We start from the raw sequence: 25,844 nt of genomic DNA, 5'->3' as shown, positions 1-25,844 counted from the left end.
ATTACATCCAGTTGGGGAGTGAACCAGCGGATGGAAGACCTCTCTGTCTCTCTCTCTCCCTCTCTCTCTCTCTCTCTCTCTCTCTCTGTGTGCCTCTGTCTCTCTGTAACTCTGCCTTTCAAATAAATAAATACGTATTAAAAAAAAAAGGTACCCACATCCACATCCACGTGCCTGGGTTTGAGTCCCGAGGCCCTGCTCCTGACTCTGGCCTCCTGCTAGTGCAGCCCCTGGGAGGCAGTGATGAGGGCTCCAGTGCTTGGTTCCTGCCACCCGCCCGGGGCCCTGGACCGAGCTCCCAGCTCCAGGCTGGCCCAGGCTCTCCCTGCAGGAAGCTGGGGTGTGAGCCAGAGGATGGGGACCATCTCTGCCTCTCTAAAAACAAAACAAAATGCAGCTATTTGGGGAAAAAAAAAAGCCATACGTCTTAGGGAACTTCAAAAAGTTCAAGGAAAATGCATATTAGGAAAAAACAATGCATGGGTTTCAACATTTCCTGCACCCACATAAACTGAGCTTTTAATTCAGTTTCCATGAATGTTTCAAGGTCCCCTCACAACGGCTCCAGTGGAATGAGCCGGGCATGGTGCTGCGTCCCTGTGTGTCTGCCCAGCTACACTCCTGGGCTGGAAGGTTTAGGATCCTCAGATGGCAAAAGTCAAGCAACCCCTCCAAAGCCACACAGCCCCTCAGTGACAATCTGGGGGGGAGGTGTTATTATCCCATCCCCCTCCCTCCCTGCCTGCCTGTTATCACCTGCAGGTGAGCTTGCATCATGACAAGTCCCAGGGGTCCAATTAGGGGGGCTCCCCCAGGGAGAAGACTGAGGCAATGGCTGCCCCCCGGGGCCCGGAGCTGAAGTTTTAATTAGCCCTTGCTGCTGTCCTGAGACCCCAACCCACCCCGACCATGCCGGTCCAGCCTGCTCTGTGGCACCAGGCAGGGCTGGCGTCGGTCCCAGTGCCTCAGCTGAAGCAGCCCCCACAAGGAGGCAGGGCAGCTGGGTCTCTGGCCCTCTCCTGCCACACACACCCCACCATTACCACATTTAATCCAGTAAACGGATTAATAAATGGATTAAGTGACTTGACCCATTAAATGGATTAAATACATTCGATGAGTTAATATTTGTGAGGCATCCCGAGCCACGCCCAGCACACAGTAAAGGTTCCGTGTTTGTGAATTAAAAAGCACAAAAACAAGTCAGCAGAGCTGGGGGCAGGAGCCAGCGCTGTCCTTGCTCATGAACATGACACCTGCGGGGGAGGGGGGAGGGGCTGGGGGCTGGAGGGAGAGAACAGGTAGAGAGCTGTGCCCCGGGGGCTCCACACTGCACACCTCCTCCTGAGACCCATGGGGCCACGGAGGCTCGGCCAGGCGACCACAGGTCCCCCTCGCCTAAGCACCGGAGGCAGAGCAGGGCTCTTACCCACCGCCCGGAAACCTGACCCCGTGTCCCCCACCTCAGCCCGCGGTTGGGGGTCAGGAAAGAGGAAAGCCACACCCGAAAGGGGGAAGTGCCCTCTGTGTTCCCCTCTGCCTGGGGGTCGCCCAGGGCCCCGCGACCCCTTGCCTGGCCGGAGCTGTGAGTCCAGGCAGGGATGAGAGGAGGTTCAGGGGCACCCCCACCCCTGCAGACCCCGGCCCCCGCCCTGCCGCCGGGCTGTCACCAGCCTGTGCCGCGCGGAGCCTTGAGAGCCCTCCTCGGACGCGGTTGCCTGGCAACCAGTCCTAGGTGCCGGAAACCCCAGCGGACGCGCAGCCCACCCACCCGGCCTGCCCACGGGAGGACGGGGAGGGCGCCCCAACCCCGGGAGGGCCCGGCCGGGCCAGGAGGGGCTGCGTGCATGTGCGGCCTTTGAACTGTGGGGCAGGGGGCAGGAGTTTCCTGAAGGTGCCAGGGCCCAACCGAAGGGGGGTGGGGAGGAGGGGGAAGGGGAGGCGGCCGTCGGGCCCAGGGCATGGAGGCCAAAGGAGGGGCTCCCCGGAGAGAGGCCCCCGCTGGCGGGAGTCGGCTCCTCACACCCCTGCCCTGGCGCACACGAGGCAGGCAGGTGGAGCGCAGCCAGGTGTTTTTCCATCGAGGCCGGAGGGGGAGGTGTGAGGAGCAGGTCCGGCCTGCCCTGCTGAGCTTCGGGTGTCCCCTGTTGCAATGGGGCCGGGGACAGGCTGCGGCTGGCTTGAGTCTGGGGTCCGCTGAGAGGGGAACGCGGAGGCTACTGCAGGGCTGGGCCTGGGGCCGCCAGCCCCGCCCCACACAAGCACCCCACACGGCCAGGACACAGCAGTCTGTTTGCCATTCATCTCCCTCACCCACTGGGAGACAGCACCTGGCCTCGCACCCTCAGTGCCGGCCGAGGCCTGGGGCTTCTGCACTTAGAGGGAGGAGGGAGAGGAGGGAGATCACTCCCTGGCTGTTGGCTGTCCTGTCTCCCCCCCAGGAAGGTCCCATGGCATCTGTTTTTTTTTTTTTTTTTTTTTTTTTTTTTTTTTTTTTTTTTTTGACAGGCAGAGTGGACAGTGAGAGAGAGAGCAGAGAGAAAGGTCTTCCTTTGCCGTTGGTTCACCCTCCAATGGCCGCTGTGGCCGGTGCACTGCGGCTGGCGCACCGCGCTGATCCCATGGCAGGAGCCAGGTGCTTCTCCTGGTCTCCCATGGGGTGCAGGGCCCAAGGACTAGGGCCATCCTCCACTGCACTCCTGGGCCACAGCAGAGAGCTGGCCTGGAAGAGGGGCAACCGGGACAGAATCCGGCGCCCCGACCGGGACTAGAATCTGGTGTGCCGGCGCCGCAGGCGGAGGATTAGCCTAGTGAGCGGTGGCGCCAGCATCTGTTTATTTAAAGATTTATTTATTTGAAAGGCAGAGTTACAGAGAGGGAGAGGTCTTCCATCCGCTGGTTCACTCCCCAGATGGCCACAACAGCCGGAACTGGGCCAATCCAATGCCAGGGGCCAGGAGCTTCTTCCAGGTCTCCCACGTGGGTGCAGGGGCCCAAGGACCTGGGCCATCTTCTACTGCTTTCCCAGGCCATAGCAGAGAGCTGGACCAGAAGAGAAGCAGCCGGGACTTGAACCGGTGCCCATATGGGATGCTGGCACTGCAGGCTGAGGCTTTACCAGCTACACCACTGTCACTCCCCCACTCGCGGAGGAAGGACACCGGACCAGACGCTGTTTTCTTTCCCCGGCCCTTCCCGGATTTGCTGCTGCTCCCCCGCGGCACCAACCGACTCAGGGGGCCGTGCATGTTGGCTCTCTCCCCCTTTTATAGTCCTCTCCCACCAATCCGTGCTCCGCTGCCCGCGTGCTGAGCACACCGCTCTCCTCCAATCAGAGGTTGGATCAGGAATCAGCTAATTGACGAAGCAGCTGTGTAAGATTTGTTTACTCCCTCTCAGGCCATATGGTGGGAGATCAGACGCATAGAGTTAGTTTCAGTCCACAGTCTCAGTACTTATTTGTCTCCCGGGCGCCCCGCCATGTTGCGGGGGACGGACCCTGCTCCCCACAGCCACAGAGCCGGCTCCCACAGTATTTATTTTAAACATATTTACTTATTATTATGTTGTTTGAAGGAGAGAGAGAGGGAGAGACTCCATCCACTGCTTCACTGCCCCAATGGCCACAACGGCCGAGGCTGGAGCCAGGAGCCCAGCGCTGCACCGGCGGGCTGGACGGGAAGTGGACCGGCCAGGACTTGCGCTGGCGCTCTGATGAGGATGCTGGCGTCGCAGGTGTGGCTCAGCTCGCGGTAGTGCAACGCCGGCCCCCAGTCCCGGCGTTATGTGCCACAGCTGTCCTCCAGCACAGCCCCCAAGCAAGCCCAGTCTCCTGGATCCCCTCTGAGCTGGGGGCGGGCACGGGGCTCCTTCCAGTCTTGGAGTCCCCACCCCCCTTTCTACCCAGGCTACCGTGGCCTCCCCTGTCTCCCTGCAGAAGGAAGCCTGGCTGCTTACTGCCCCCTGGGTCGGCGTCCGCCCTGCCCAGGTCCTAGCCCGCTCAGACGCCCTGAGATGCTCCGAGCCCAAGCTCTGCTCACAGAGTCCAGGGGACACGCTCAGCACCGCCCTTTGCAGGTGTGCGGTCAAGGCTTCCTAGAACCCCAGCTGTGAGCCTGGGACAGGCTGCGGCCACGCCCATCTGACGGATGAGCAGGGGGGGCGGGGGTTGAGGGACTCCCCAGGTCAGCAGCTCCCAGGTCAAACTCCCCGTGCCTGTGTTTCAAACCCCGCCCTCATGGGGCCATAAGAATTCACTGAGATAATATCTTCCAAGTGCTGGCTCAGGGCCAGGCGCCAGGTAGGAGTTCCTGGCCCTGCCCGCCTCCCCCCAGCCTGGAGCTGGTGGGGGCTGAGAGGTGAGGAAGTGGAGAGGGCAGCAGGAGCAGTCCAAGGGGCCTCCCTGGAGGAGGCAATGGCTATAGGTGGGTGTAAGAGGAGGGAGGGGAGACTGCTGTGTGTCTCAGAGAAAGGTGCTGTGCCTCTCTGTTTCTCTGCCTGTGGCTGCCAGAGCCACCTCCCTCCTCCCAGGACAGACAGATTTGTAAATAGCAGGTGTGGCCTCACTAGGGAGAGCCACGCATTGTTATTAATAACCATAACAGCTGAGCTTCAGAGATGACCTTTCACCCCGCCTTCCTGGCGAGAAGTGGGGTAGGGGAGGAAGCTGTGTGTCCCCAGTGGGGCCTGGGCTGGGGGCGACACTGGTTTTCTGTTCCCTGCTTTCTCCCACACTGTTCCCTCCCCGTGCATCAGTGCTAGGACCACACACTCAGAAGAGGCCCTGGGGCCCCAGCGGCACCGCCTGGCTCCCCAGCTCAGGAGCAAGGGATGCGAGGAGGCGCTGATGTTCAGAAAGTCACCCAGGAGCCCCCAGACCCGCACCCTGTGGTGTCTCAGTGATGCCGCGGCCAGGTGGACAAGGCCGGAGGCAGGGGGCTGCTGCCTTGGGAGGCGTCCCTGAAGACAAGACGCAGGTCATTGAGGCAGCAGTGAACACAGCTCTGGGACACCCACATCCACACCAGAGGGCCTGGGTCCTCCCCAGCTCCACTTCCGGTTCCAGCTTCCTGCTGATGCGCACCTGTCTCTCTCTCTCTCTCTCTCTCTCTCTCTCTCTCTCTCTCTCTCTCCCCCTTGCTCTCTGTTTCTCTGCCTTCCAGAGGAAATGAAAATCAATACAATTTTTCAGAATAAAAAGACACAATTTAATTGGTGCTTCAGAACCCTGGCTCGCCCCAGGCTCGTGGTAGGGGCAGCTGGAGGGCCCTGAACCCCTTCCTCCTCCCACCCTCCAGAGGAGGGCTGACGTAGGGGCTGGGGCTGCGCCACAGCAGCAGGGGGCACAGCAGAGCTGGCGTGGCTGAGGTGCCACGGGCTGGGGCTGAGGCCTCGGGCTTGGCGTGACCCCGGCTGCCAGCCCTGGTGCTAGGCTGTGGCCCCAGGAGGTACAGGGGGGGTCAGCACAGCTGGGTTTTATCCTGGCTGCTGTGTGCTGCTAGTGAACCCCACCCGCTCCGAGTGGCTCCTCCTGATAGTTCCAGACTCTAGCTCCTTCTCAAAGTGTATTTATTTATTTATGAGAGAGGGCTCCCAGCCACTGGTTTACTCCCCAAGTGCCCACAACAGCCGGGCTGGAGGGAGCCAGGAGCTCAGTCCAGGTCTCCCCAGTGGGTGGCAGGAACCCAACCACTTGAGCAGGCGGCTGGAGTCAGGAGCTGGAGCCTGGACTGGAACCCAGGACCTCCCAGGTGGACCCGAGGCCTATCCGTTAGGCAAAGGCGGCCCCCGGGCACCGTTTCTAAGGTCTGAGCGGTGCAAGGTGCCTCCCTTCCTCTTCCTAGTGCTACCTGCAGGGCCCAGCCCCTCCTCCCCGGCTCCAGCTCTGCTCTGACCTCTGGGTTTCCAGGAGGTGGCCTGGGTGGTTTTGCCCCACGACCTTTGGCATGCACACCTGCCTTCCCCTCCCCCACCACCGTGCGCGTCTGCCCCTGGTCCTTGGAGAGACCACAGTCCTGCAGAGAAGTGGCCGCGCCAAAGGGGCCCTCATCCTCTGACAGAAAGGGGCAGCAGCCGGGGCAGACAGCCAGGGCTGGCCCCCGCCCCGAGCCTGCTTCCAGCCACGGGGCTCAGGCCTGGCTCACTGAGGCAGACCTGGGGGAGAGGTGGGGATACCCGCCCAGGCCACTGAGCGAGTCCCCGGCACCCTCGCTCCTGGCCCACCCTAGGGATGGGGGCATCCCCGCCCAGAGCCGCTGCACCCGCAGAGGGGCTGCCACACCTGTCTGGCAGCTGCCCCCAGCGAGCCCTTCTGTAGCCCGCTAACGCCAGGAGTATTCGCCAGGGGCGCCGAAAAACCCCACTTCCAAGTCCCCCGCCACGGCAGCTAGCAGCAGACAGAACTGCACTTTTTTACAAATAAGGAGATGCGCCCAGCGGGGTCAAGCGGCAGGCACAAGGTCACAGAACTGGAAAGCGGCAGCGGACGGACGACCGACCACAGCGCCCGGCCGCGGGGCGCGAGGGGACAGGCGCAGGGCAGCGCCCGCGGCGCGCTGGCCCGCAGCCGGCCCCGCGTAGGCCCTCCGCGCCGGGGCCCGAGGGAGCGCAGGCTCCCAGAGGCGCGGCCGGGCGCTGCGCCCCCCCACCCCGCCTCCCCGCCTCCCCAGCCCGCGGGCCGCCCCGCCCCCGCTCCGCCCCCGGCCCGCCCCGCCCCGGACCGCAGACGGCGCCCGGCGGCGGCGCGAACGGCAGCGCGGAGGGTGGCTCTGCGCTCGGCGTCCGCCGCGACTCCCCCGCGCGGGGCCCGGCCCGACCCGGACCTGCGGCCCGGGCGGCGCTGGAGGATGCGGCGGCAGCGGCCCGGGCCAGCGACAGCGGGGAGAGCGGCGCCCGGCAGGTAGGAGCTCGCCCGCTCGGCGCGCGCGGAAACTTGGGCCGAGTTTGCGGGCGGCGCGTGGGGAAGGGGCGGGTGGCGCTGCCCCAGGGCGCCCCTACCGGCCGGCGTGGGCCGCCGCGCGCCAGGCCTGGGCCCCTGGCGGGAGGGCGCGCTCTGCGGGCCGGGGGTCGGCCGCTGCTTCCACTCGGCCAGACTTCGAAGCGCCCGGGGCCTGGTGGCGCTTTGGGGCTGCAGCGGGGCCCGGGCTCCGGATCCGGCGCGGGGCCGGGCGGGAGGAGCGCGGGGCCGAGCTCTCGGCCTCCCGCAGGGCCCGCTCACGTGGATGGCCGGGGCGGGGATGGAGCGGCGGGGGGCTGCGGGCGCTCAGGCGCCGCGGGGCCTTGGACGCGCCCTGCTGGGACGGGACGGCCCTGCGGTTTCCTCGCCACCGCTTGACTCACCCTCTGGCCGCAGCCCAGGCTGGCGGGATCGCCCCAGGCGGCGGCTGCCCGGACTCTGTGGCCGGACCGCCCCCCCCCCCCTTTCCCGGGACCTCCCGCCGGTGCGCGGGCGTCGGTGCGCGGGCCTGCCTGCGAGCACACGTGCGCCCGGGGCCGAGCGAGGGGAGAACAAGTTCTGCAGGGGCTGGGTACAGATGGGGCCGTGCACGTACGTGCAGGCACGGGTTTGCATGCGTGGCGGCGGCCTGTGTGTCAGCCTGCTGGGGTGCACGTGCGCCCCGGCGCCGCCGGGAGGGGCTTGGGGACGCCCGGAAGCCCTCCAGTTCGGCCGCGGCTGCAGCCCCAAAGCGGGGTCGGCTGTGGGGCCCCGGCTCCGGGGTCACGGGTGGGGCTGGGGGAGGTCGAGCCTACCCCCGCTGCTGACGGTGCGTTGCCCCAAGGTTCCTTTGAGGCAGTTTGCGGAACACAGAGCCGGCGCTCGCGGAGGTGGGAGGTCCACGTGGGGGCCGCCAGCAGGCGGGAGTCGCGCGCGATCTTCCTGGTCCTTCCCAACGTCTATCCAGAGACCCCCGGGGAAGTGGGAGTGGGAATTGGGCCCCTCCTGCGGGGGCGTTGTGGGCCCTTCCTTTCCCTGGATTCTGGCTGTGAGCACCGGTGAGCTCCTCCCCTAGCCTGGGGCGCCCCTCCAGCACTCCCGCCTCCAGGAACCAGACACCTGGATTTTGGCTGCTGTCTGGGTGGGGAGGGCTTGGGAGGAGATCAGGTCACCCCCAGGCTCCTCACGGGCCTCTGGGGCCCACACGGCTCCCTGTAAGACTCCTGGGGGTCCCAGGTGGGGGCTCCAGAACTCTCCGTGGCAAAGGGCACGCCAGGGGCTGGGCTCGGGAGAGGGGGGCTCTTGGGACTGCAGGTGGGGAGATGAGACCCCAGCCAGCACTGCATTGACAGAGCCCCTCGGGACAGCAGGGGCTCAGGACCTGTGGGCGGGCTGGGCCGGGCAGCTCGAGACGCCAACCAGCCCTTGTGTGGCTACTTCCCTTGGGCCTGCCTTCTGGTGCCCCCTGCCGACCTGTCTGGCTGCCTTGGTGCCATCAGGCGGGCTTCGGCGTGGGCATGGGCCCCCGACACTACTCTTGGCCTGTTCCTGTCCCCCAGAGTGTGCCGGGCCCATGGCTGTCGTTGGCCGGACAGCCAGAAGGGAGGGGAGGGCCAGTCCTTGCCCGATGGTGACGGCACCTGTGGCCTGAGTCACCTGCACACTGAGCTGACAGCCTTTCCAAGCAGTGTCAGGAGCGGGGTGCCCGCCCGGGGTGGGGGGATGGAGGCCGGCCAGCGCGGCCACTGCAGAGGGCGCGGGCGCCACGCCGGAGCTCTCGGGGTCAGAATCTTCGTCCTTCTCCAGCACGTGGCGTTGTGTTTCGTCTACTTTTTTTGTTTGGGAGAAGGAGACCAAGCGGGAGCTCCCACCCGCTGGTTCGCGCCCCAGATGCCGGCAGCAGGCCAGGCTGAAGCCGGGGGCCCGGGAACTCCATCCAGGCCTCCAGTGTTGAGTGGCAGGAACCCAGTTACTGTCGCCGGCTGCCTCCGGGGGTCTGCACTGGCAGGAATCTGAGTCAGGACCTGCATCAGGTCCTCAGACGTGGGACACAGGTGTCTTAGCGGGCATCTTAACCACCAGGCACCTGCGTTTTCTTCTACCTACTGAGAAAGTAGCCCCCACCCACCCTGCGCTGCCACACTCCCCCCCCCCATACCTGAGGGCTGGGGGTGGACGCAGCCCGCCTCCCGTGTGCCCTGGAGCTTCTAGGCCGGCCCCACAGCACCATCTACCGGGCAGCTAGCCGGGACCCTCCTGAGGGGCGGAGCCTGTGCCCCGCGCCTGGCCTGGGGCCTGCCTTCAGAGCCAAGCCCAGTGTCTTAGCCTTGGCTCTGGGCAGGTCGGGAGGTGTCACGGGAGTCAACCTGTACAGATTCCAGATTCCAGGCCGGGGCCTGCTTCCTCTCCCCTGCCCCCCATCAGGGACTTGGGGGTACGCAGGGATCCTTGTTTGTGGATGGGGGCTCAGGGTAAGGCCCTGCCCAGGCTGGGCCCCCAGGAAGTGCAGGAGAGAGGGGCAGAGCCGGAACCTTTGCCTTCCGTGGCTCGTGGACCGCCAACCCTCCCCGAGCGCCGCCGGAGCGGCAGGTTCTCCCACGAGTTGACCTGTGAGAGCAGCCGGGTCACCCCGCGGTCCTCACCTCTCTCCGTCTCTCTCCCAGGTCCGCAGTGGAGCAGCAGGGGCCCGGGAGGGCCTGACGCCTTGGCAGCGATGGCTGAGAAGCGGCCCCTGGGGACCCTGGGGCCTGTGATGTATGGCAAGCTGTCCCGGCTGGAGGCAGACCCGGGGCCCGGGCACGGCCTGCCCCCCTCTGCCAGCACCCCGGACCCCTGTGGCTACAAGGGTGCCTGCTTCTCCTGCCCCGTGGGGGGGCCTCCCAAGGCGGGCTCCGAGCGGCTGTCGTCTTGGGCCCCGTACCCTCCCTTGTACCCCAGCAGCATGGCAGGACCCCCACTGCGGGCCGACAACCTGTTGACCAGCTGCCTGCTCTACCGCCCGCCGGGGGAAGGCGCAGAGAAGATGCCAGAGCCCGGCCCCGTCGAGCTCCTGCCCTTTGGCCCCCAGGCGCCCTCCTACCCAGGCCCCCCACTGGCAGCACCCAAGCCTGTCTACCGCAACCCCCTGTGTTACGGGCTCCCCCCCTGCCTGGGAGATGGCGAGGCCAAGAGGCCACTGGATGCTGACTGGACGCTGGTGACGGGGCCCTTGTTGCCCGCAGCTGACCCGGCCTGCCCTCTGGTTCCCGCCGCTGGCAAGGGCCAGTCCCTGGACGGCACTTTCTTGGGTGGGGTGCCAGCGGGCAGCTCCGGCAAGGACTCCTCGGTGAGCTTCTCCCCCTGCCAGGCCTTCCTGGACAAGTATCGGACCGTCCACAGCCCCGGCTTCCTGACCTCCAAGTACACTGGCCCTTACTCTGAGGACCCCAAGCAAGCAATGGCCGAAGGGTCCTCCAGCCCTTGGACCCCGCTGGCCCCGCCCCTGGGGCCCCCCTGCCGGGATGCGGTGCCCGCTCACTACCCACTGCCCCACGCCCCGCAGCCTTTGCCTGGCCCTCCAGGCTGTGGCCACCCAGACAAGCAGGCCAGCTACAGCTCCGTGCTCCCGCTGCAGGCTCTGGGAGCCCACAAGGGCGCCGGGTACCAGACTGGAGGCCTGGGCAGCCCCTACCTGAGGCAGCAGGCGGCCCAGACCCCCTACCTGCCCCCAGTGGGACTGGACTCTTACCCCTACCCATCTGCCCCGCTGCCTGCTCCCTCTCCCGGCCTCAAGCTGGAGCCGCCGCTGGCTCCACGGTGCCCACTGGACTTTGCTCCCCAGACTCTGGGGTTCCCTTACGCCCGGGATGACCTGTCCCTCTACGGAGCATCCCCAGGGCTGGCAGGGACCCCACCTTCACAGAACAGCGTGCAGGCCTTGCCACAGCCGGGTGCCTTCCAGCGCACCTGCCAGTCTCTGCCCGCCAGCCAGCAGCCGCCATGCTCGGAGCCCCTGAGGCCTGCGGAGAAGCCGGCGCGCGAGACCGGAGAGAAGCCGTGGCTGCCCAGCTGCCGGAAGGAGCCTCCGCGGCCCCCCAGGCTCGACGAGCACCCCGGGGCGCCCATCGTCATCCGAGACAGCCCGGTTCCCCGCACCCCGCCAGCTCTCCCTCCCTGCGCCCGGGAGCGTCCGGCGCCTCCACAGCAGGGCGCCAGCCCCCCCAGCTCCCCACCCATGCCGGTCATCGACAACGTCTTCAGCCTGGCCCCCTACCGGGAGTATTTGGACGTGCAGGCGCCCGAGGCCACGCCGGCCCCTAAGGACAGCGGAGAGGAAGTCGGCGGGGGGACCCTGCCTGCCCAGGAGGGGCCTGCCGGGACACGCTCGCTCCGGGAGGAGGTGGCGCTGGACTTGAGCGTGAAGAAGCCCGTGGCAGAGGCTGCCCCTCTCACAGACCCTAGTCCCGAGGTGCTGGCCAAGCCCACTGCCACCGTGGACGGGCCAGACGCAGGGGATGCAGCGTCGGACCCGCCAGGCTTGAAAAAAATGGCCACAGAGGCGCCGGTGGCCCCCGAGGCCACGCCAAGGACCAATTTCCACAGCTCTGTGGCCTTCATGTTCCACAAGTTCAAGATCCTCCGGCCGGCACCCTTGCCTGCAGCCGTGGCGCCGCCCCCGCCGCCCGCAGTCCCTGCCCCCGCTCAGCCCGTGCCCACGCCCCCGTCTCTGCCCATCGGACTGCAGATTCTCACCCAGCCCTTACCCGTGGCCTGCTTCAACCTGGCACTGCCCAGCCCTCCCGCCATAGCCGTGGCCTCCCCAGCCTCGGCCCCCGCCGCGACCCTGTCGCCGGCCCCTGCGTTGGCCCCGGCCCCCAAGGACTCCTCGGAGCCGCAGTTCATGGGGCTGCACACGTCCCTGTGTGACACCATCTCCGCCTCGGTGGCCCACTCACTGCCCGAGAGGCTGCGCGAGTGGCTGGGGTCGGCCGCGCCGTGGGGCCAGGCGGCGTGGCGGGACTTCCAGGGCGTGCAGGGGCTGCTGGGCAAGCTGCAGGCGCAGCTACAGCGGTTCCAGCGCACGCAGCAGTGCCCCTTCCCCTACGTGGTGCGGGCCGGCGCCGTCTTCGTGCCCATCCACCTGGTGAAGGAGCGGCTCTTCCCACGCCTGCCGCCGGCCTCCGTGGACCACGTGCTGCAGGAGCACCGCGTGGAGCTGCGGCCCACCACGCTGTCAGAGGAGCGCGCGCTGCGGGAGCGCGCCCTGCACGGCTGCCCCTCGCGCATGCTGAAGCTGCTGGCGCTGCGCCAGCTGCCCGACATCTACCCGGACCTGCTGGGCCTGCAGTGGCAGGACTGCGTGCGCCGCCAGCTGGGTGAGCACGGGACCGCCCCGGGAGCCGCCCGAGCCGTCTGAGCGCTGGACTGGCGCGTGCGTGGTGTGAGTGGTGCGCAGCCGGGCAGGAACGCGGGCGCTCCCGCTCCACAGCTCCTCACACCTGGGACTCGGCTGGGGCTCCCCGCCTTCCACCCTGTGGCGTCAGCACACACACAGAAGTGTACCCGGAGGCGGGAGTTTCTTGGCCTTTCTTCCATAAATGGTGTCTTGTGTCTGCTGTTCCCAGTTGGCTTTCTTTGAGCGCTGGGGCACACAGGGTGCAGGCTGTGCCTTGGGTGGGCAAGGCTTCGGGTCAGTGGAGGCGGAGCCTGTGGCAGTGCGGTACACATGGAGGTTGGGGTCCGGCTGGCCAGCGTTCCTGAGCCCTGAGCGCTGGCAGGTGCCGTGATGCGTGCTGGCGTCCCATTCCTGAGCAAGAGAGCCTGGGGGTGAGGCCTGCGCCCCTCCAAGGCTCCTGGCCCCGTGCCCTATGTGGTCGGACACTCGGGCTGCTTTTCCCCGGGCTGCCCCCCACTCCTGTTTCCTGAGCCTGCAGGAGCCAGGCCCCTGCCATGGCTACATTTGGGCACCCTGGTCTCCGCTGCCCCAGACACTTCCTTCTGCCTTTGTTTCTTTGGGGTCCCTGCACTCTCCCCCCAGGTGTCGCTTCAGGAGGGTCCCTGCCCAGGCTCCAGCTCGTGCTCAGCCTCTGGGACCGACATGGTGGGAAGTGGATGCCTCAGTTTTCTGACCTGTGCAATGGGGCTTTGGATGATATGTGGCATTGCTGATCTGGGCCTGGGTAACAGGCCTGTGTGGGAAAGTTCGTGATGGCCACAGCCCTGCCAGCCCCGTCCTGGCCCAGGGCAGAGCGGAGCCGCCGTGCTTCGGCCACAGCCTGACCGTGTGTTCGTTTTCTAGGTGACTTTGAGGCTGCAACTATGTCCCCCTCAGAAGCCACCATGGCCAGAGTCGAGCCAGAGAGCCTGGCCCTGGATCAGAAGTCACCAGCCCCCAAGGTCAGGAGGCCGGGGAGGAAGCTGCCGACTCCCAGGCCAGAGAGAGCAGAGACAGTTGGGGGAGGGTCCCGCGGTGGCTCCCCTCCCCCTGCTGCCAGCGCCAGCCCACCCAGCCCCACGTTGAAGACCCGCTTTCGCAGCCTGCTGGAAACCGCCTGGCTCAGTGGCCTGGCACTGCCCACCTGGGGCCACAAGGCCTCAGGACCAGGCCGGCCCTCACCCCACGCACAGCTGCTGGGTGGCCAGAGCCCTCCCGCGTAGCCTCCCTCGGTGGCCTGGCCTCTGGGACTGCTGGCGTCTGGGGGTCGTGTTCTGCCCCTCCCTGCTGGGCCGAGAGCCCCTGAGCCTGCACACATCACGGCACCTGCCAGTGCTCAGGAATGCTGTGAGCAGAGACCAGAGAGACCCCAAGGACGTGGAGCCCGAGAGCCCTGGCTGGCTCCTGGCTCCCGTGTCCTTGCTGGGTGACCTGGCGCACACGGCCATCAAGGTTCTCTGTAAACCAGGCCGAGGCGGCCGACCTCCCAGCGCTGTGGGAGGGATGCCTGGTTCTGAGGAGAGGAGCCTCCTGCAGGGAGTGAGTGCTCTGGAAAGCCGGGGACGCCGCACAGAGCACACGACACACTGGCTGAGCACCCCAGCCCGCGCTCCCTGGGGGAGCTCCCTCCCCACCGCCGCTGCAGGGACCCGGCCTTGGGCTGCACCCTGCCCTGGTAGCCCCGCGCCTTAGCCCAGGCAAGGGGTGCTTCTAGAAGGCAGCCAGCTGCAGGGGTTTGGTGGAGAGGGGTGCACAGTGCTAGGGGGTCTCGGGCAGGGGCCGCCTCCCTGTGAGTGCTGAACTGAGCCCCCCCATCCCCCCCTCGCCCGATCTAAAGGTTTGTGATAAGCTGTGGGGGCTGAGGTCAGCAGCACATTAAAGCTGTGGGCTGGGAACCAGGGCCTGGCTGTGCCTGGCTCCGGGCCTTGTGTCTCCATCACCACGACCCTCTGCTCTCCTCCAAGGGGTGCCGGCCCCGGGGCCTGGCCACCAGACTCCCTGCTCCAGGAAAGCCCTCTTGGTGGTGAGAAGTTCCGGCTGCCACGCCCAGCATCCTGGGGGGTCTTCAGCCGTCCAGTCTGGCCAGGGCTGGTGTGGCAGTGCTGTGTCCCTTGAGCGCCATCTGTCCACCCAAGTCCAAGAGGAGCTAGAGCGGCAACGGATTTGCTGTTGTTTCTTCCCCCGGTCCTCCCCGGATTAGCTGCCGCCCCCCGCCCCAGCCTCCACGGAGGGGCGGCACCCCCACCGCTTCCCCTGCGGAAGCGGCACATCACCGACCGGCTCTCTCAGGGGTTCCTCAGATGTTCCTCCTGCATGTTGTCTCTCTCCTCCTTTATACTCCTCTTCCACCAATCCCAACTCTGCTGGCGTTCTCCCCCGACACGCTGAGCACGCTGCTCTCCTCCAATCAGGGGCAGGACCAGCTCCTGCAGCTTGTTAGTCGAATTGGTGGGGCAGCTGTGTGGAAGTTGTTTACTCCCTCTCAGCGCCATATGGTGGGAGATCAGATGCATAGAGTTAGTCTTAGCAGTTCCAGTAGTCTAGTCTCGGTAATCTCAGTATTTGTCCTCAGTATTTATTTGTCCACAGTCTTAGTACTTATTTGTCTCCCGGGCAATGGGCCCTGCCATGTTACGGGAGACAGGTCCTGCTCCCCACTGGGCCCTGCTCTCCACACCAGGCGACGCTGGTCCTTCGCTTCTAGCCAGTATCGTAGGCTGCTGAGTGCGTGGAAAGAGGTTTACCGGGGCTCCTGGTCCAAGGCTGTGTCTGGCAGAGCCCTGAGGAGGCGTGGGGCCTCACGTGCCAGGATGTGGGTTTCTGGTGTCCTCTTAGCCGGGGATCCGATTTGTGTCCTGGGGAGGAGGCGACACAGGAAACCCACGTGCACCACTGGTGACCTTTGAGGCTGCTCACGGGACGGTTGTACCTGACGCTGTGACAGGTGGAGTCCTCGGGACTTGGGCTTCCTGGGCACCGGTCTTGCCCGTGGTTATGGACCAGTGAGGCCCAGGGACGGGCAGGGCCCAGCCCCAAGTGCACTGTGGCCCTGGAGGACCTGTGATGGGTCGGGGTGGAGGGGAGCTGGGCCTTGCTGGGGAGGTGGCTGAGACGGCTCGTCCTGGGGGACCCCCGGCCCCCAGGCTCTGTTTGGGAGAGACCAGCCCTGGCCTGAGTGGGAGCCCGGGGGGGGAGGGGGGGATATGACAGTGTCTCTACCTCCTAGTAGTTGGAGCCCACCCTGTCACTCACCTGGGTCCTGCGGGCCGAGGGGAGGGTGCGTGGGCACTGCCTGTGCTGGGGCCCCTGCCCTGCAGGCTCCTGGGTGGGGTCAGGTGGCGCTTCCCCACAGGATCAGCTACAAAACCAATCCTGTCTCAGGCAGAGCCTAGGATTTTGGGGTTTAGCCAGACTCCTGAGTCGGGTGTTCAGGAACTACACTTTAAAGATCTTTTACAAATTCATTCAAAAGGCAGAGAGCGAAATCTTCCATCCCCTGGTTCACTCTCCAAATGGCTGCAACAGCTGGGGCTGGCCAGGCTGCAGCCAGGAGCCAAGAGCTTCATCCTGGTCTCCCACGCGGGTGCCGGGACCCAAGCACCTGGGCCGTCCTCTGCTGCTGCCTACCCAGGCGCATTAGCAGGGAGCTGGACAGGAAGTAGAGCAGCCGGGAGCAGAACTGGTGCTCCCATATGTCACGGGCAGCAGCCTAACCCACTGCGCCACAGTGCCAGCCCCACCACGGCCCTCCCTGTAGGTTACAGATGGAGGAGTGAGACCACGAATTTGCTCACAGTGACAGAAAGGGCCCAGGTCAAGACAGCCAGAGCCGGACAGGCACGACCGCTCTGCGCTGGGCTCCACTTGGCCCCTGATGGCCTAACGCAGACCTGCCCCTGCCAGTTAGGTACTGGATGCCCGGGTGCACGGGGAGGGGACCCGAGTCTGAGCTTAGCTGTGCCCAGCGTGTGTGTGAGGCCAGCCTGTGTGCCTTAGTACTGGGCCTTGCAGCTGGCCTCGTCCTCCACTCCCCGCCCGCCCATGTGGGAGACCCAGAAGAAGCTCCTGGCTTCAGATCAGCTCAGTTGCCGAAGACAAGACCTCCCTCTGTAACTATGCTGCTCAAATAAAATTAATCTTAAAAAATTATTTAGTTTATTTATTATTATTTCTTATACGGCTGAGTTAGAGGGAGAGACAGACTTCCATCCATTGATTCACTCCCCAAATGGCTGCAAAAGCCAGGGCTGGGCCAGATCAAAGCCAGGAGTCGGGAGCTTCTCCCAGGTCTCCCACATGGGTGCAGGGGCCCGAGCACCTGGGCCATCTTCTGCTGCTTTCCCAGGCATGTTAGCAGGGAGCTGGATCAGAAGTGGAGCAGCTGGGACTAGAGCCAGTGCCCCACGTGGGATGCCGGGGTCGCGGGTGATGGGTTAACCCATTGCACCACGGCGCTGGCCCTTCCCTGTCTCCTGGGGACAGGAGAACCCAGGCTTCTGGACAGGAAGTGCTGCGCCTCTCCCTTGGGAGGGTCTCAGAGGCCTGGCAGCGGCTGCCCTGGAGCCACCAGATCAAGTCACCTGCTGGCCCCGCAGCCCAGGAGCCAGGCCAGGCTCTTCCTGCTGACGAGGCCTCTGTGGGCTTCCCTCCCCAGCCGCCTGGAGTAGGCCAGAGACGGCCCCTGCTTGGGAGGCCACGAGACTCAACACCTGCCCTGTGCAGGGGGCTGGGGTGGCGCCATCCAGCCTTCCCCGCCACCTCCTGAGCCTGGACACACCGGGACCCGGCTTGCAGAGCCATGGCCTTGGCACCCCCAAGCCCAGCAGGCAGCAAGCGTCCCCACCGGATATGTCCAGCCCGGTCCCCTGCTCCTGGTGGGCCGCCCCTCCCGGGTATGGCAGCTTGTAGCTTCAGACCTAGGGTGCTGTCCCGGCTCCTGGTCTCATGTGCACTTCTGAAGCGCAAAGCCCCTACAGCCTGGTATCTTCCTGTGCTCCTGGGGCCCGGTGGGAGACCTCCTGCCCCTCCCCCCATGCCACACACTTGCCTACCACAGCCCCAACGGGTGGCCTTGTTTCTTATAGCCTTGAGCCTCCCTTTGCTAGGGTCCCTAAGCCTCATAGCTGGGCACACCCCTGCCCAGGCCATACCTGAGCCGGCACCCCTGCCTCCAGGGTTCCCCTTAGAGCCTGGGCCCAGCCCAGTCCCCATCTCCCTAAACCATCCACCCTGACTGCGGGGGGGGGGCCCTCACCCACCTCTTTTTTTTTTTTTTTTTTTGACAGGCAGAGTGGACAGACAGAGAAAGGTCTTCCTTTTCTGTTGGTTCACCCTCCAATGGCCGCTGCGGCCGGCGCATTGCGCCAATCCGAAGCCAGGTCTCCTGGTCTCCCATGTGGGTGCAGGGCCCAAGCACTTGGGCCATCCTCCACTGCACTCCCGAGCCACAGCAGAGAGCTGGACTGGAAGAGGTGCGACCGGGACTAGAACCCGGTGTGCCGGCGCCGCAGGCGGAGGATTAGCCTAGTGAGCCGCGGTGCCGGCCAACCTCATCTCTTTTAAGTTTGAGAGATGGAGAAGCCAGCGGAGCTCCCCCCTACTGGCTCACTACCGGAGCTGGGGCTCAGCGGGGCTGGGCTGAAGCTGGGAGCCGGGACCTCGGCCAGGTCTCCCACTGGGTGCCAGGGCCCCCACTACTTGCTGCCTCCTGGGGTCTGCGTTAGCAGGAAGCTGAAGTCAGGAGTGGAGCCAGGCCTCCAACCCAGAGACCTCAGGCTGGGAGGTGGGAGTCCCAGGTGCCATCCGGCCCGGCCCTTCTCAGGTGCCTGCAGCGTGCACCTCAGAGCTCCGGGAGCCCCTGCCGTCCCCCCTGATGCGGGTCCTTCCCTGACCCCGAGGGAGGCTCCCACGGGCCTGCCGTCCCTTCTCCCCAGGCCTAGTGTCTGGGCGCCAGCGTGAGTAGCTCTGGCATCCCCGCTCACAGCCATTCTGACTGCCCGTGCACCGCCCTCCCCTGGCGCCCTGACCTCGAGTCTGCCTCGAAGGGGGTCCTCAGCCCCACCCCCACCCCCACACAGCCCAGGATTAAGCCTCAGCAGACTGTGACCTGCTGACCCAGGGACAAAGGGCAATCAGTGCTGTGCCACCTGCTTCAGTGCTTGGCCCTGCTCCTCTCTTTTGGTGCTGCTGGGGTTCCAGGCAGAGGACAAGGGCAGGGCCAGGCCTGGGTGGACAGTCCCCACCATGGGGCTGCTGTGACCCTCATGTCTGTGCCGCAGCAAAGACAACTTAGGGAGGACTCCTGTCACAGGCCCTGCAGACCCTGGCGGTAACCGTCCAGCTCCAGGTGGACAGCACTGTGCCACCGCTTAGAGAGACTGTGCTAGCCCCATGGGTCGGTGCCCCCGTGCTGTCTCCCTGCAGCCCGTGGCATCTCCTGTGTGGGTTTGAGCCAGTTTCCACACCAGTCTCCAAGCAGGCCTGCCCACTCTGCCCCAGCAGAACCCCCCCCCCGCCCCAGATGAGAAGCCACAACAGGGAGGCCAAGAGCATCTTCCATTGGCCACAAGTTGGGGTGCTTGGAAAGTGGGGATGGATCAGGCTGGTCTCGGGGCGCTGGAGGGGGCTTCAAGGGTGGAAGTGAGGCTCGTGGGTGGGTTCCAGGCGTGCAGAGAGGTGCCAGCAGGTGCTGCCAACCCGAGTGACCTTGTCTCGGGGCATCACGGTGGCTGCCGTTCCTGGCTGGGCAAGTCCACGGCCTGGGCCCGGGACTGGGGGGCAGCCTGACTCCAAACACCAGCCCCTGGCACTGCTGCTGCAAGGGCCCTGCTGGCTCCCAGGGCAGGAGCTCCCCAAGCCTGCCTCTTCCACGGCCACTGGGGTCCTCCCGAGCCCCAAAAGTCCCCAGCTCGAGACCTCCCATTCCCCCCTCCCCAGGGCAGATACCACCGCCTGGGGTGGCGGCCAGGCCTCAGCCACCATTACCCAAGCCCTGTGGTACAGGGCTGACTCCCGTGGGCCCCACCCTGTCCTCTTGCTGGACCACTGTGGGGACTGGGGACAGAAGTAATTCACTGCGCCAGGCCCAGTGAGTAGATGCAGGAGCCAGCCACCTCCGGCCCCCTGCTCCTGTGGTCTGGTCCTGGGCACGAGGAGATCCCAGAGCCGGGCTGGCATCTGGCTGTGTAGACAGGTTCCTGTGTGTGTACACCGACCTCTCTCCTGCCCAGGCAGGGTTCCTGGCCCTGTAGGGGAGGAAGGCAGTGCCAGGGGCCGCAGTGGCCATGGGGCCCCTTGGCTGGGCAGAAGGCCCGGCCTGGCCTGGCTGCGTGAGCTGTGGGGAGGCCTTGAGCCCATTTCCCTCATCTGTAAGCGAGGGCACCTGCCTCCTGCAGGGTGCGAGGGTGCGGGAGCGCGCGGCCTGTGAGCGTGCACACGGAGTGAGTACTGTATTCTCCGACTTTATGCAGCTGGGGGTGGGCAGAGGAGCCTGGGCTTAGCGATCAGTCCGTCCCCAAGGCGCGGGAGCCAGCGGGAGCTGTCCCAGCCCCGGAGTCCAGGCGAGAGGCGGCCCCGTGCTGCGTGGCGGCCTCCGGTTGGTGCCACACACGCCCTGGCTCTAGGTTCACGTCCGGGCGCTCGGGCTTTGCCTGCAGAAGCCCCGGGGCCGGGGCCGGGGCCGGGGCCGGGGCCGGGGCCGGGGCAGGGCCGCCCCGGAGAGCTCGGGGCGCGGGTTTCAGCGGAGCGCGCCGCGCGGTCGGCCGGGTTGCGGGAGGCGGAGCTGAGCGGTGCGCGGCCTCTGGTTGGTCCACAGTGCGCGGGGCTTTCTTGTGATTGGCCAGTGACAGGGGCAGGTGTTTTCTGTGGAAACGCCGAGGCTGGCTTCCGTTTGGGGACGACCCACGCCCAGGCCCCGAGCGGAGGGGTGAGCCCTGCTGGGGTCCCCACTTCACCAGGCCCAGCCCCCAACTCTGGGAAATGCTCGTGGTGGCCCAGGGTCGACTCCAGGGTAATCGCCGGCTGGTGGGAGCCGGGGGTGGTCAACCTGTTACCTGTCAGAGGTCCCGCTGGCCCCACGGCGGCACTTCCCGTCCCGCAGGCCGAACACCCCGGGGCAGACCCTGCCCTTCAGCACCTGGGGCAGGGAGGGTGCGGTCTTGGGGTGAGGCCGGATGGAGGGTGAGGGCCCAGCCTGCCCCCCCCCCCCGGGGGGGACTCCACTCACCAGGACAAGGGTGGGCGTGGCCAGCAGCAGGCTCAGGGCGAGCAGAGCCACAGCGTAGCTGGGCACGGGGGTGCCAGGCTGGGCCTCAGCACCCGGGATGCCTGTGCAGAGAGCAGGAAGGCTGGGCCTGGGTGTGTCCCCTTCCTTCGGGACCCCAGGGCCCTGAGGAGGCCAGGCCAGGCCTGCGGAGGATCCCTGGCAGGGGGCCTGGCTCAGAAGGTGCCGCAGGAACAGAGAAAGTCAGGAGCAAGGGTGGGGCGCGGGGCAGCCAGAGGGCGTGGCTGGGGGTACTGACCGGGGCCCGGGAGAACCATCTCTGCTGAGAGACCCTCGGTCGCCCGCAGGGCGGGCAGGCTCTGGTGCACCAGGTCCTGCACCCGCTCCGGGGCTGGCGCTTCCCCGAAGAAGGTGACTCCCAGCCTGGCTGTCAGTGGGTCCGGCCTGGCAGAGGGACCAGCACAAGCTTCAGGGCCGGACGGCCGGCGGGGCTTGGGACGGCCCTCCCTTCCCCCAGCATCCTGTCGCCGCCCCCGGAGGCCAGCACCACCATGCACTCACTGGAGCTCCTCCACCACCACCCGGTCCAAGTTCTGCAGGGGCCTGAGGACGGCGGTCAGCTGGGGGCCGGAGGACAAGGAGGGTCACAGCCCGGCTGCAGCCTTGTCCAGCCACCCCGCCCCTGCCCCGGGCCTCCAGCCCCACCCCCCCAAACTCCACCTCCGCTCTGACGCTCACCCATCGCGTCAGCCGCGCCTGCAGCTCCCGGGACTCCGAGCTGGTTTTGTCCTCAGTGGCCTGGCTGGCCAGTGGGCCCTGGATCCTCAGCCACACCTCGTACCGCACCAATTCTGCCTTCTCCCCTGGACAGAGGACGGGTGGTTGCTGCCGTCCAGCCCTCGGCCAGCGGGGCCAGAGGCTGGGGTCCTTGCTGCCTGCTTCTGAGTGCGGTTTCTGGTGCGGGGGGCGGGGTGCCGCCGAGGGCCTGTACCCCTGGGCCTGGTGCAGCACACCTCGTGCTTATGGGAGGATTAAATGAGAGAGTGCAGAGGACAGCTTCTCTCCTGGATCCCAGCTTCTCACTGCTACCCAACGCTCCGGCGAAGCTGTGCATCCAGCCCTCTCTGTGGCCCCAGCACACAAGAATTTTCTTCAAAAGGAGGTTCTGCCCATTCTCCAGAAGGGGAACACTGAGGCCAATGGCTCTTAGGCATCCACATCGGAAAACAGGAAGTCAGATTATCGGCATTCGCAGATGTGATCTTAGACTTAGGAAAAGCTACAGGCTCCACCGAGGGGTGAACAAATCAGTGGAATCAGATACAGAACCACAGGGCGGACCAGCGATGACCTGGCTGCAAAGGGGACAAAGCGTCCCACTCTCCACGCCCACCATCCACATGGAACACCGGGAGGACGTCTACAGGAAGTACAGCATCTCTACAGCGTGAGTTTTAAAGCTCTCATGAAATAAACTATAGAGGACACAAAAAATGGAAAGACAGCCCATGTTCATGGATTAGAAGAATCAATATTAAAACGTCCGTGCTGCCCAGAGCAATCTCCAGATTCAACACAATCCCTACAGAGGCACCAATGACATCCTTCACTGAACTCGAGAAAACAATCCCAAAATGCATACAGAACCACCAGAGACCCAGACCAGCCAATGCCATCCTGAACAACAAAAAGCATATGATAGAGCTATGGTAATCACAACAGTGTGGTGGGGCCTGTGCTGTGGTGCAGCCGGTTGATGCCCTGGCCTGAAGCACCGGCATCCCACATGGGTGCCGGTTTGGGTTCCAGCTGCTCCACTTCCAGTCCAGCTCTCTGCTAGGGCCTGGGAAAGCTGCAGAAGATGGCCCAAGTCCTTGGGCCCCTGCACCCACATGGGAGACCCGGAAGAAGCTCCTGGCTCCTGGCTTCAGATTGGCTGAGCTCTGGCCTTTGTGGCCATTTGGGGAGTGAACCAGTGAATGGAAGACCTCTCTCTCCTTCTTCCTGTCTGTAACTCTCAGATAAATAAATAAAATCAGTAAAAGGAAAAAAAAAAAAAAAGACAGCATGGCATTGAAATAAACACACAAAGACTGATGAATGGCCCATGTATTTAGCAGCCAGCAGATTTCAACAGTGGTGTCAAGAACGTACTTTGGAGAAAGGACAGGCTCTTCAGTAAATGCTGCTGGGACAACCGGATAGTCACACACCCAGAAGTAAAGCTGGGGTTACCCCCCACACACACCACAGAGCAGAACTATTCGAAATGGACCAAGAACCTACATGTCACACACAGAACCAGGAAACCGACCCGGGGAGACGCTGAGGCACTGACATGGGCAAAGATGTCTTAAACAGGCTCCCAAAGCCAAAGCAGACTGGGGGGGATGCTGGCAAACCCCGACGCTTCTGCACAGCAGAGCAAGCAGTCGGCGGAGGGTAGAGACGGCGACAAAGCCTGGGTCTGACAGAGAGCTGCTGTCGGGACAGAGGAGGAACTCAACAGCAAAAAATAAACCTGATTTTCACAAAGACAAGTGATCCGAGTAGCTGTTTCTCGAAAGAAGACACATGCGTGGCACGCAGGTGCAGGAACCCATGCTGGACTCCACTCAGCAGGGAGATGCAAATCAAAGCCACAGCGAGGTCTCGCCTAGTCAGAACGGCTGTCTGCCATCAGGACAAAAATACATGCTGACAGGCACGCAAGGGGGCCCTTACTCACTGCTGGTGGGAGTGGAAATTACCCCAGCCATCATGGAAAAGAAAGCGGGACTTCCTCAAGAAGCTGAAAGCGGATCTAGCCATGACCCCCGGCACGGCGACTGACCGGGTGTCTGTCCCGGGGCCTTGAAGGCAGACACCTGCGGGAAGCCTCCACCTGTGACACGGCATCCCATAGTCCCAAGTCTCCCCCAGCTCATTCGGATCCAGCTGCCTGCTGTGGCCTGGGACAGCAGTGGAGGATGGCCCAAGTGCTTGGGCCCTGCCCCCACGTGGGAGACCCGGAAGAAGCTCCTGGCTCCTGGCTTTGGCCAAGCCCAGCCCTGGCTGTTGCAGCCTTTTGGGGAATCAGCAGATAGAAGACCTCTCCCTCTCCCTCCCTCCTCCTCCTCTCTCTGTAACTCTGCCTTTCGAATAAATGCAAAATAAGTCTTTACAAAGACGAATTAACAGCACAGGTACTATAGGACTGTGGTTGACCACATGGAAGCAGAGAGGAGAAGAGGGGTCCCTGGAGGCAGGAGAGGGAGGGAGGAGTGAGAGGTGGGTGATGGGCACCACACGCAGTTCAAGGGGGCGGGGTTCCAGTGTCACCAGCGCAGTGGGGGATGCAAGTCCACAACAGAGCAACCGGAGACCCAGACAGCCGGGCTGTGACCATGCACACCACACACCGCAGCCAGGGGGCGCCAGCCCCACTCACCGTTGGCCACGATGCTGGATTTCTGCAGGATGGAGGCCACGATGTTCCGGGCCAGGTGAGTGGCCAGGCCCCGGAGCTGGGCGGGAAGGGCCTGCTGGAACTTGTACTCGATGTGAACGACCAGGCCCTGGGCTGTGTCCCTGCGAGAGCACCAGGGACGGGGCGGGAGGCAGATGCCGTACTGGCGCAGGTTCCCAGGGCGCTCCTGCAGCCGGCCAGCAGGTGCGCCTGTGCCTCCCACGTGTGTCTGAGTTCTGGCCTCCCGAGGGGAGCTGGCTGGCGGGCGGGAGGGGGTGCCCCACCTGAATATGAGCAGGGGGTCGTCCTGGGGTCGTGCCTTGTAGAATCCCGACACCAGGGGTGTGACCTGTGGGCAAGTCGCAGGGGGTTCTGGGAGTCATCTCTCCTGGGACCCAGGGCGGGGTGGGGCAGGGAGTCTGGGTACAGAGCCCGGGCAGGGCCCCCCCACGGTGCCGCGTCCATGGGCGTGGCTGCACCTGTCACCCCCAGGCTGTAAAGGCTGCTTTCTGGGGGGTCCGGGTGAGCGTCCCAGGCCCCAGAAGCGGTGCCGGCAGCCTCACCTCTCGGAGAATCTGCTCCCCCAGCAGGACCAAGGGGGCAGAAGCAGGTAGGAGGAGCTGGGGCGGGAACGGGCTGGTGGCTATGGCGCTGATGCTGACGGTCTCCGGGGCCAGGTCGCTCAGGCTGGACTCTGCAAGCCAGGGCCGGGATCCAGGAGGATCCAGGAGGACCCAGGAGGACCCAGGAGCCCCCTCCCCAACCCCAGCTGCTCCGGTGGGGGTGGGCATGGGGGATGGTACTCACGGTCACAGGTGAGGCTGCTCTCTTCCACCCGGAGGGCCGCCAGCGTCTGCCCTGAGGCCTTCACATTTCGGTACAACGTCCAGAGGACGTCTCGGGCAGAAGGGCTCGGGACAGAGCCCCCAAACTCCAGGGAGGCCTGCACGGCTCCGGGCGTCCTGAGCAAGGGGAGTCTGCGGGCCAAGCAGGGGCTGCAGCGGGAAGAGCGACTCACGCCCCCGGCCCCCCGCCCGGCCCCTTGTGGTGGGGCCCCCGGAGCACAGAGCAGGTGCTCCGTGACAGCGACACCCAACAGGACTCCCACCCTGGACAGCGTGGGCCAGGCCGCTGTGAGCTCTCAGCAGGCTGGTGGGGGGTGGGGGCGGTCCCCGGAAGCCACCGAGGCCGGATGTCCCGGAGAGGTAGTGAGCTCCCCATCACTGGCCTGTCCAAGCTTCTGAATTCCTGCTCTGGGAGCAGAATTCCGGCTCAAAGGCCACGGAGCTCAGGCAAAGCCGGTCTCCCCCAAGGGCTCCGGATGGGGAAGGCAGCGGCAATCATTTGCATGTCATTTGCATGCCTGGGCCCCAGGGAAGGGGGCTGCCTGGCCCAGCGTACGGAGATCTTGCCTGGCATCCCTGGCAAACTCCGGCAGCCGGAATCGGGGCTCAGAGCAGGCAGAGGTTCATAGGGGTCACACCACACCGCCAGTGGGGGAAGCGGAAGGCGCCGGTGCCCCAGGGGAGGGGCGGCCCTGACAGCCGCGGGCACTCACCGGAGCACCTGGACGTGGACACTCTTGAAGCTGGGGAAAGCCTCGCGGAAGATGGCCCGGAGCTGGGGACACGCAGGGGCATGGAGGGGCCGGCCTGCACCTTCCTCCCCAGTGACACCTCGCTGCCCAGGCCTGCCCCATACAGCCCCCACAGACAACCTATCAGTCGCTGTCCACTCAAACCCCCGGGGGCTACAGCTGGCCAGGGAGCGCCCGGCACCCAGCCTGCAGGCCCCGCGGTCACCTGAGTGACAGCCCCTCCTCCTCCCG

The 25,844-nt window shown here is 65.2% G+C and overlaps 2 protein-coding genes and 1 long non-coding RNA gene across 6 annotated transcripts; 2 read left to right on the top strand and 1 right to left on the bottom strand.

The window, feature by feature from the left end:
- Positions 1-3,229: 3,229 nt before the first annotated feature.
- LOC127487820 (uncharacterized) lies at positions 3,230-5,095 on the top strand. The gene is made up of 2 exons (XR_011381098.1): positions 3,230-3,735; positions 3,938-5,095. It is a non-coding gene; the product is annotated as an uncharacterized lncRNA (long non-coding RNA).
- Positions 5,096-6,713: 1,618 nt separating this feature from the next.
- C12H15orf39 (chromosome 12 C15orf39 homolog) lies at positions 6,714-16,496 on the top strand. 2 transcript variants are annotated; one of them, XM_051834605.2, is made up of 3 exons: positions 6,714-6,898; positions 9,598-12,288; positions 13,212-16,496. In XM_051834605.2, the coding sequence occupies exons 2-3, from the start codon at positions 9,648-9,650 to the stop codon at positions 13,568-13,570; spliced, it is 3,000 nt and encodes a 999-aa protein (XP_051690565.2). In that variant the 5' UTR covers positions 6,714-6,898; positions 9,598-9,647; the 3' UTR covers positions 13,571-16,496. The 2 variants fall into 2 exon arrangements, with proteins under 2 accessions (XP_051690565.2, XP_069910750.1); XM_070054649.1 differs by lacking the exon at positions 6,714-6,898 and having other exon boundaries at positions 6,944-12,288.
- Positions 16,497-19,780: 3,284 nt separating this feature from the next.
- LOC100345636 (taste receptor cell protein 1) lies at positions 19,781-25,384 on the bottom strand. 3 transcript variants are annotated; one of them, XM_070054651.1, is made up of 10 exons: positions 25,125-25,383; positions 24,824-24,993; positions 24,580-24,710; positions 24,301-24,365; positions 23,999-24,138; positions 21,307-21,431; positions 21,130-21,188; positions 20,867-21,012; positions 20,399-20,672; positions 19,781-20,207 (listed from the first exon to the last, which is right to left on the bottom strand). In XM_070054651.1, exons 1-10 carry the CDS (start codon positions 25,235-25,237, stop codon positions 19,850-19,852), a joined length of 1,581 nt encoding a protein of 526 aa, XP_069910752.1. In that variant the 5' UTR covers positions 25,238-25,383; the 3' UTR covers positions 19,781-19,849. The 3 variants fall into 3 exon arrangements, with proteins under 3 accessions (XP_069910752.1, XP_051690577.2, XP_069910751.1); XM_051834617.2 differs by having other exon boundaries at positions 20,399-20,481; positions 20,572-20,672; positions 23,999-24,365; positions 25,125-25,380; XM_070054650.1 differs by having other exon boundaries at positions 23,999-24,365; positions 25,125-25,384.
- Positions 25,385-25,844: the final 460 nt, after the last annotated feature.

This window comes from Oryctolagus cuniculus, chromosome 12 (genome assembly GCF_964237555.1).
Source record: "Oryctolagus cuniculus chromosome 12, mOryCun1.1, whole genome shotgun sequence".
NCBI lineage: Eukaryota > Metazoa > Chordata > Mammalia > Lagomorpha > Leporidae > Oryctolagus > Oryctolagus cuniculus.
Note: the sequence above shows the minus strand (reverse complement) of the source record. Positions and strands in the feature narration are given on the sequence as shown.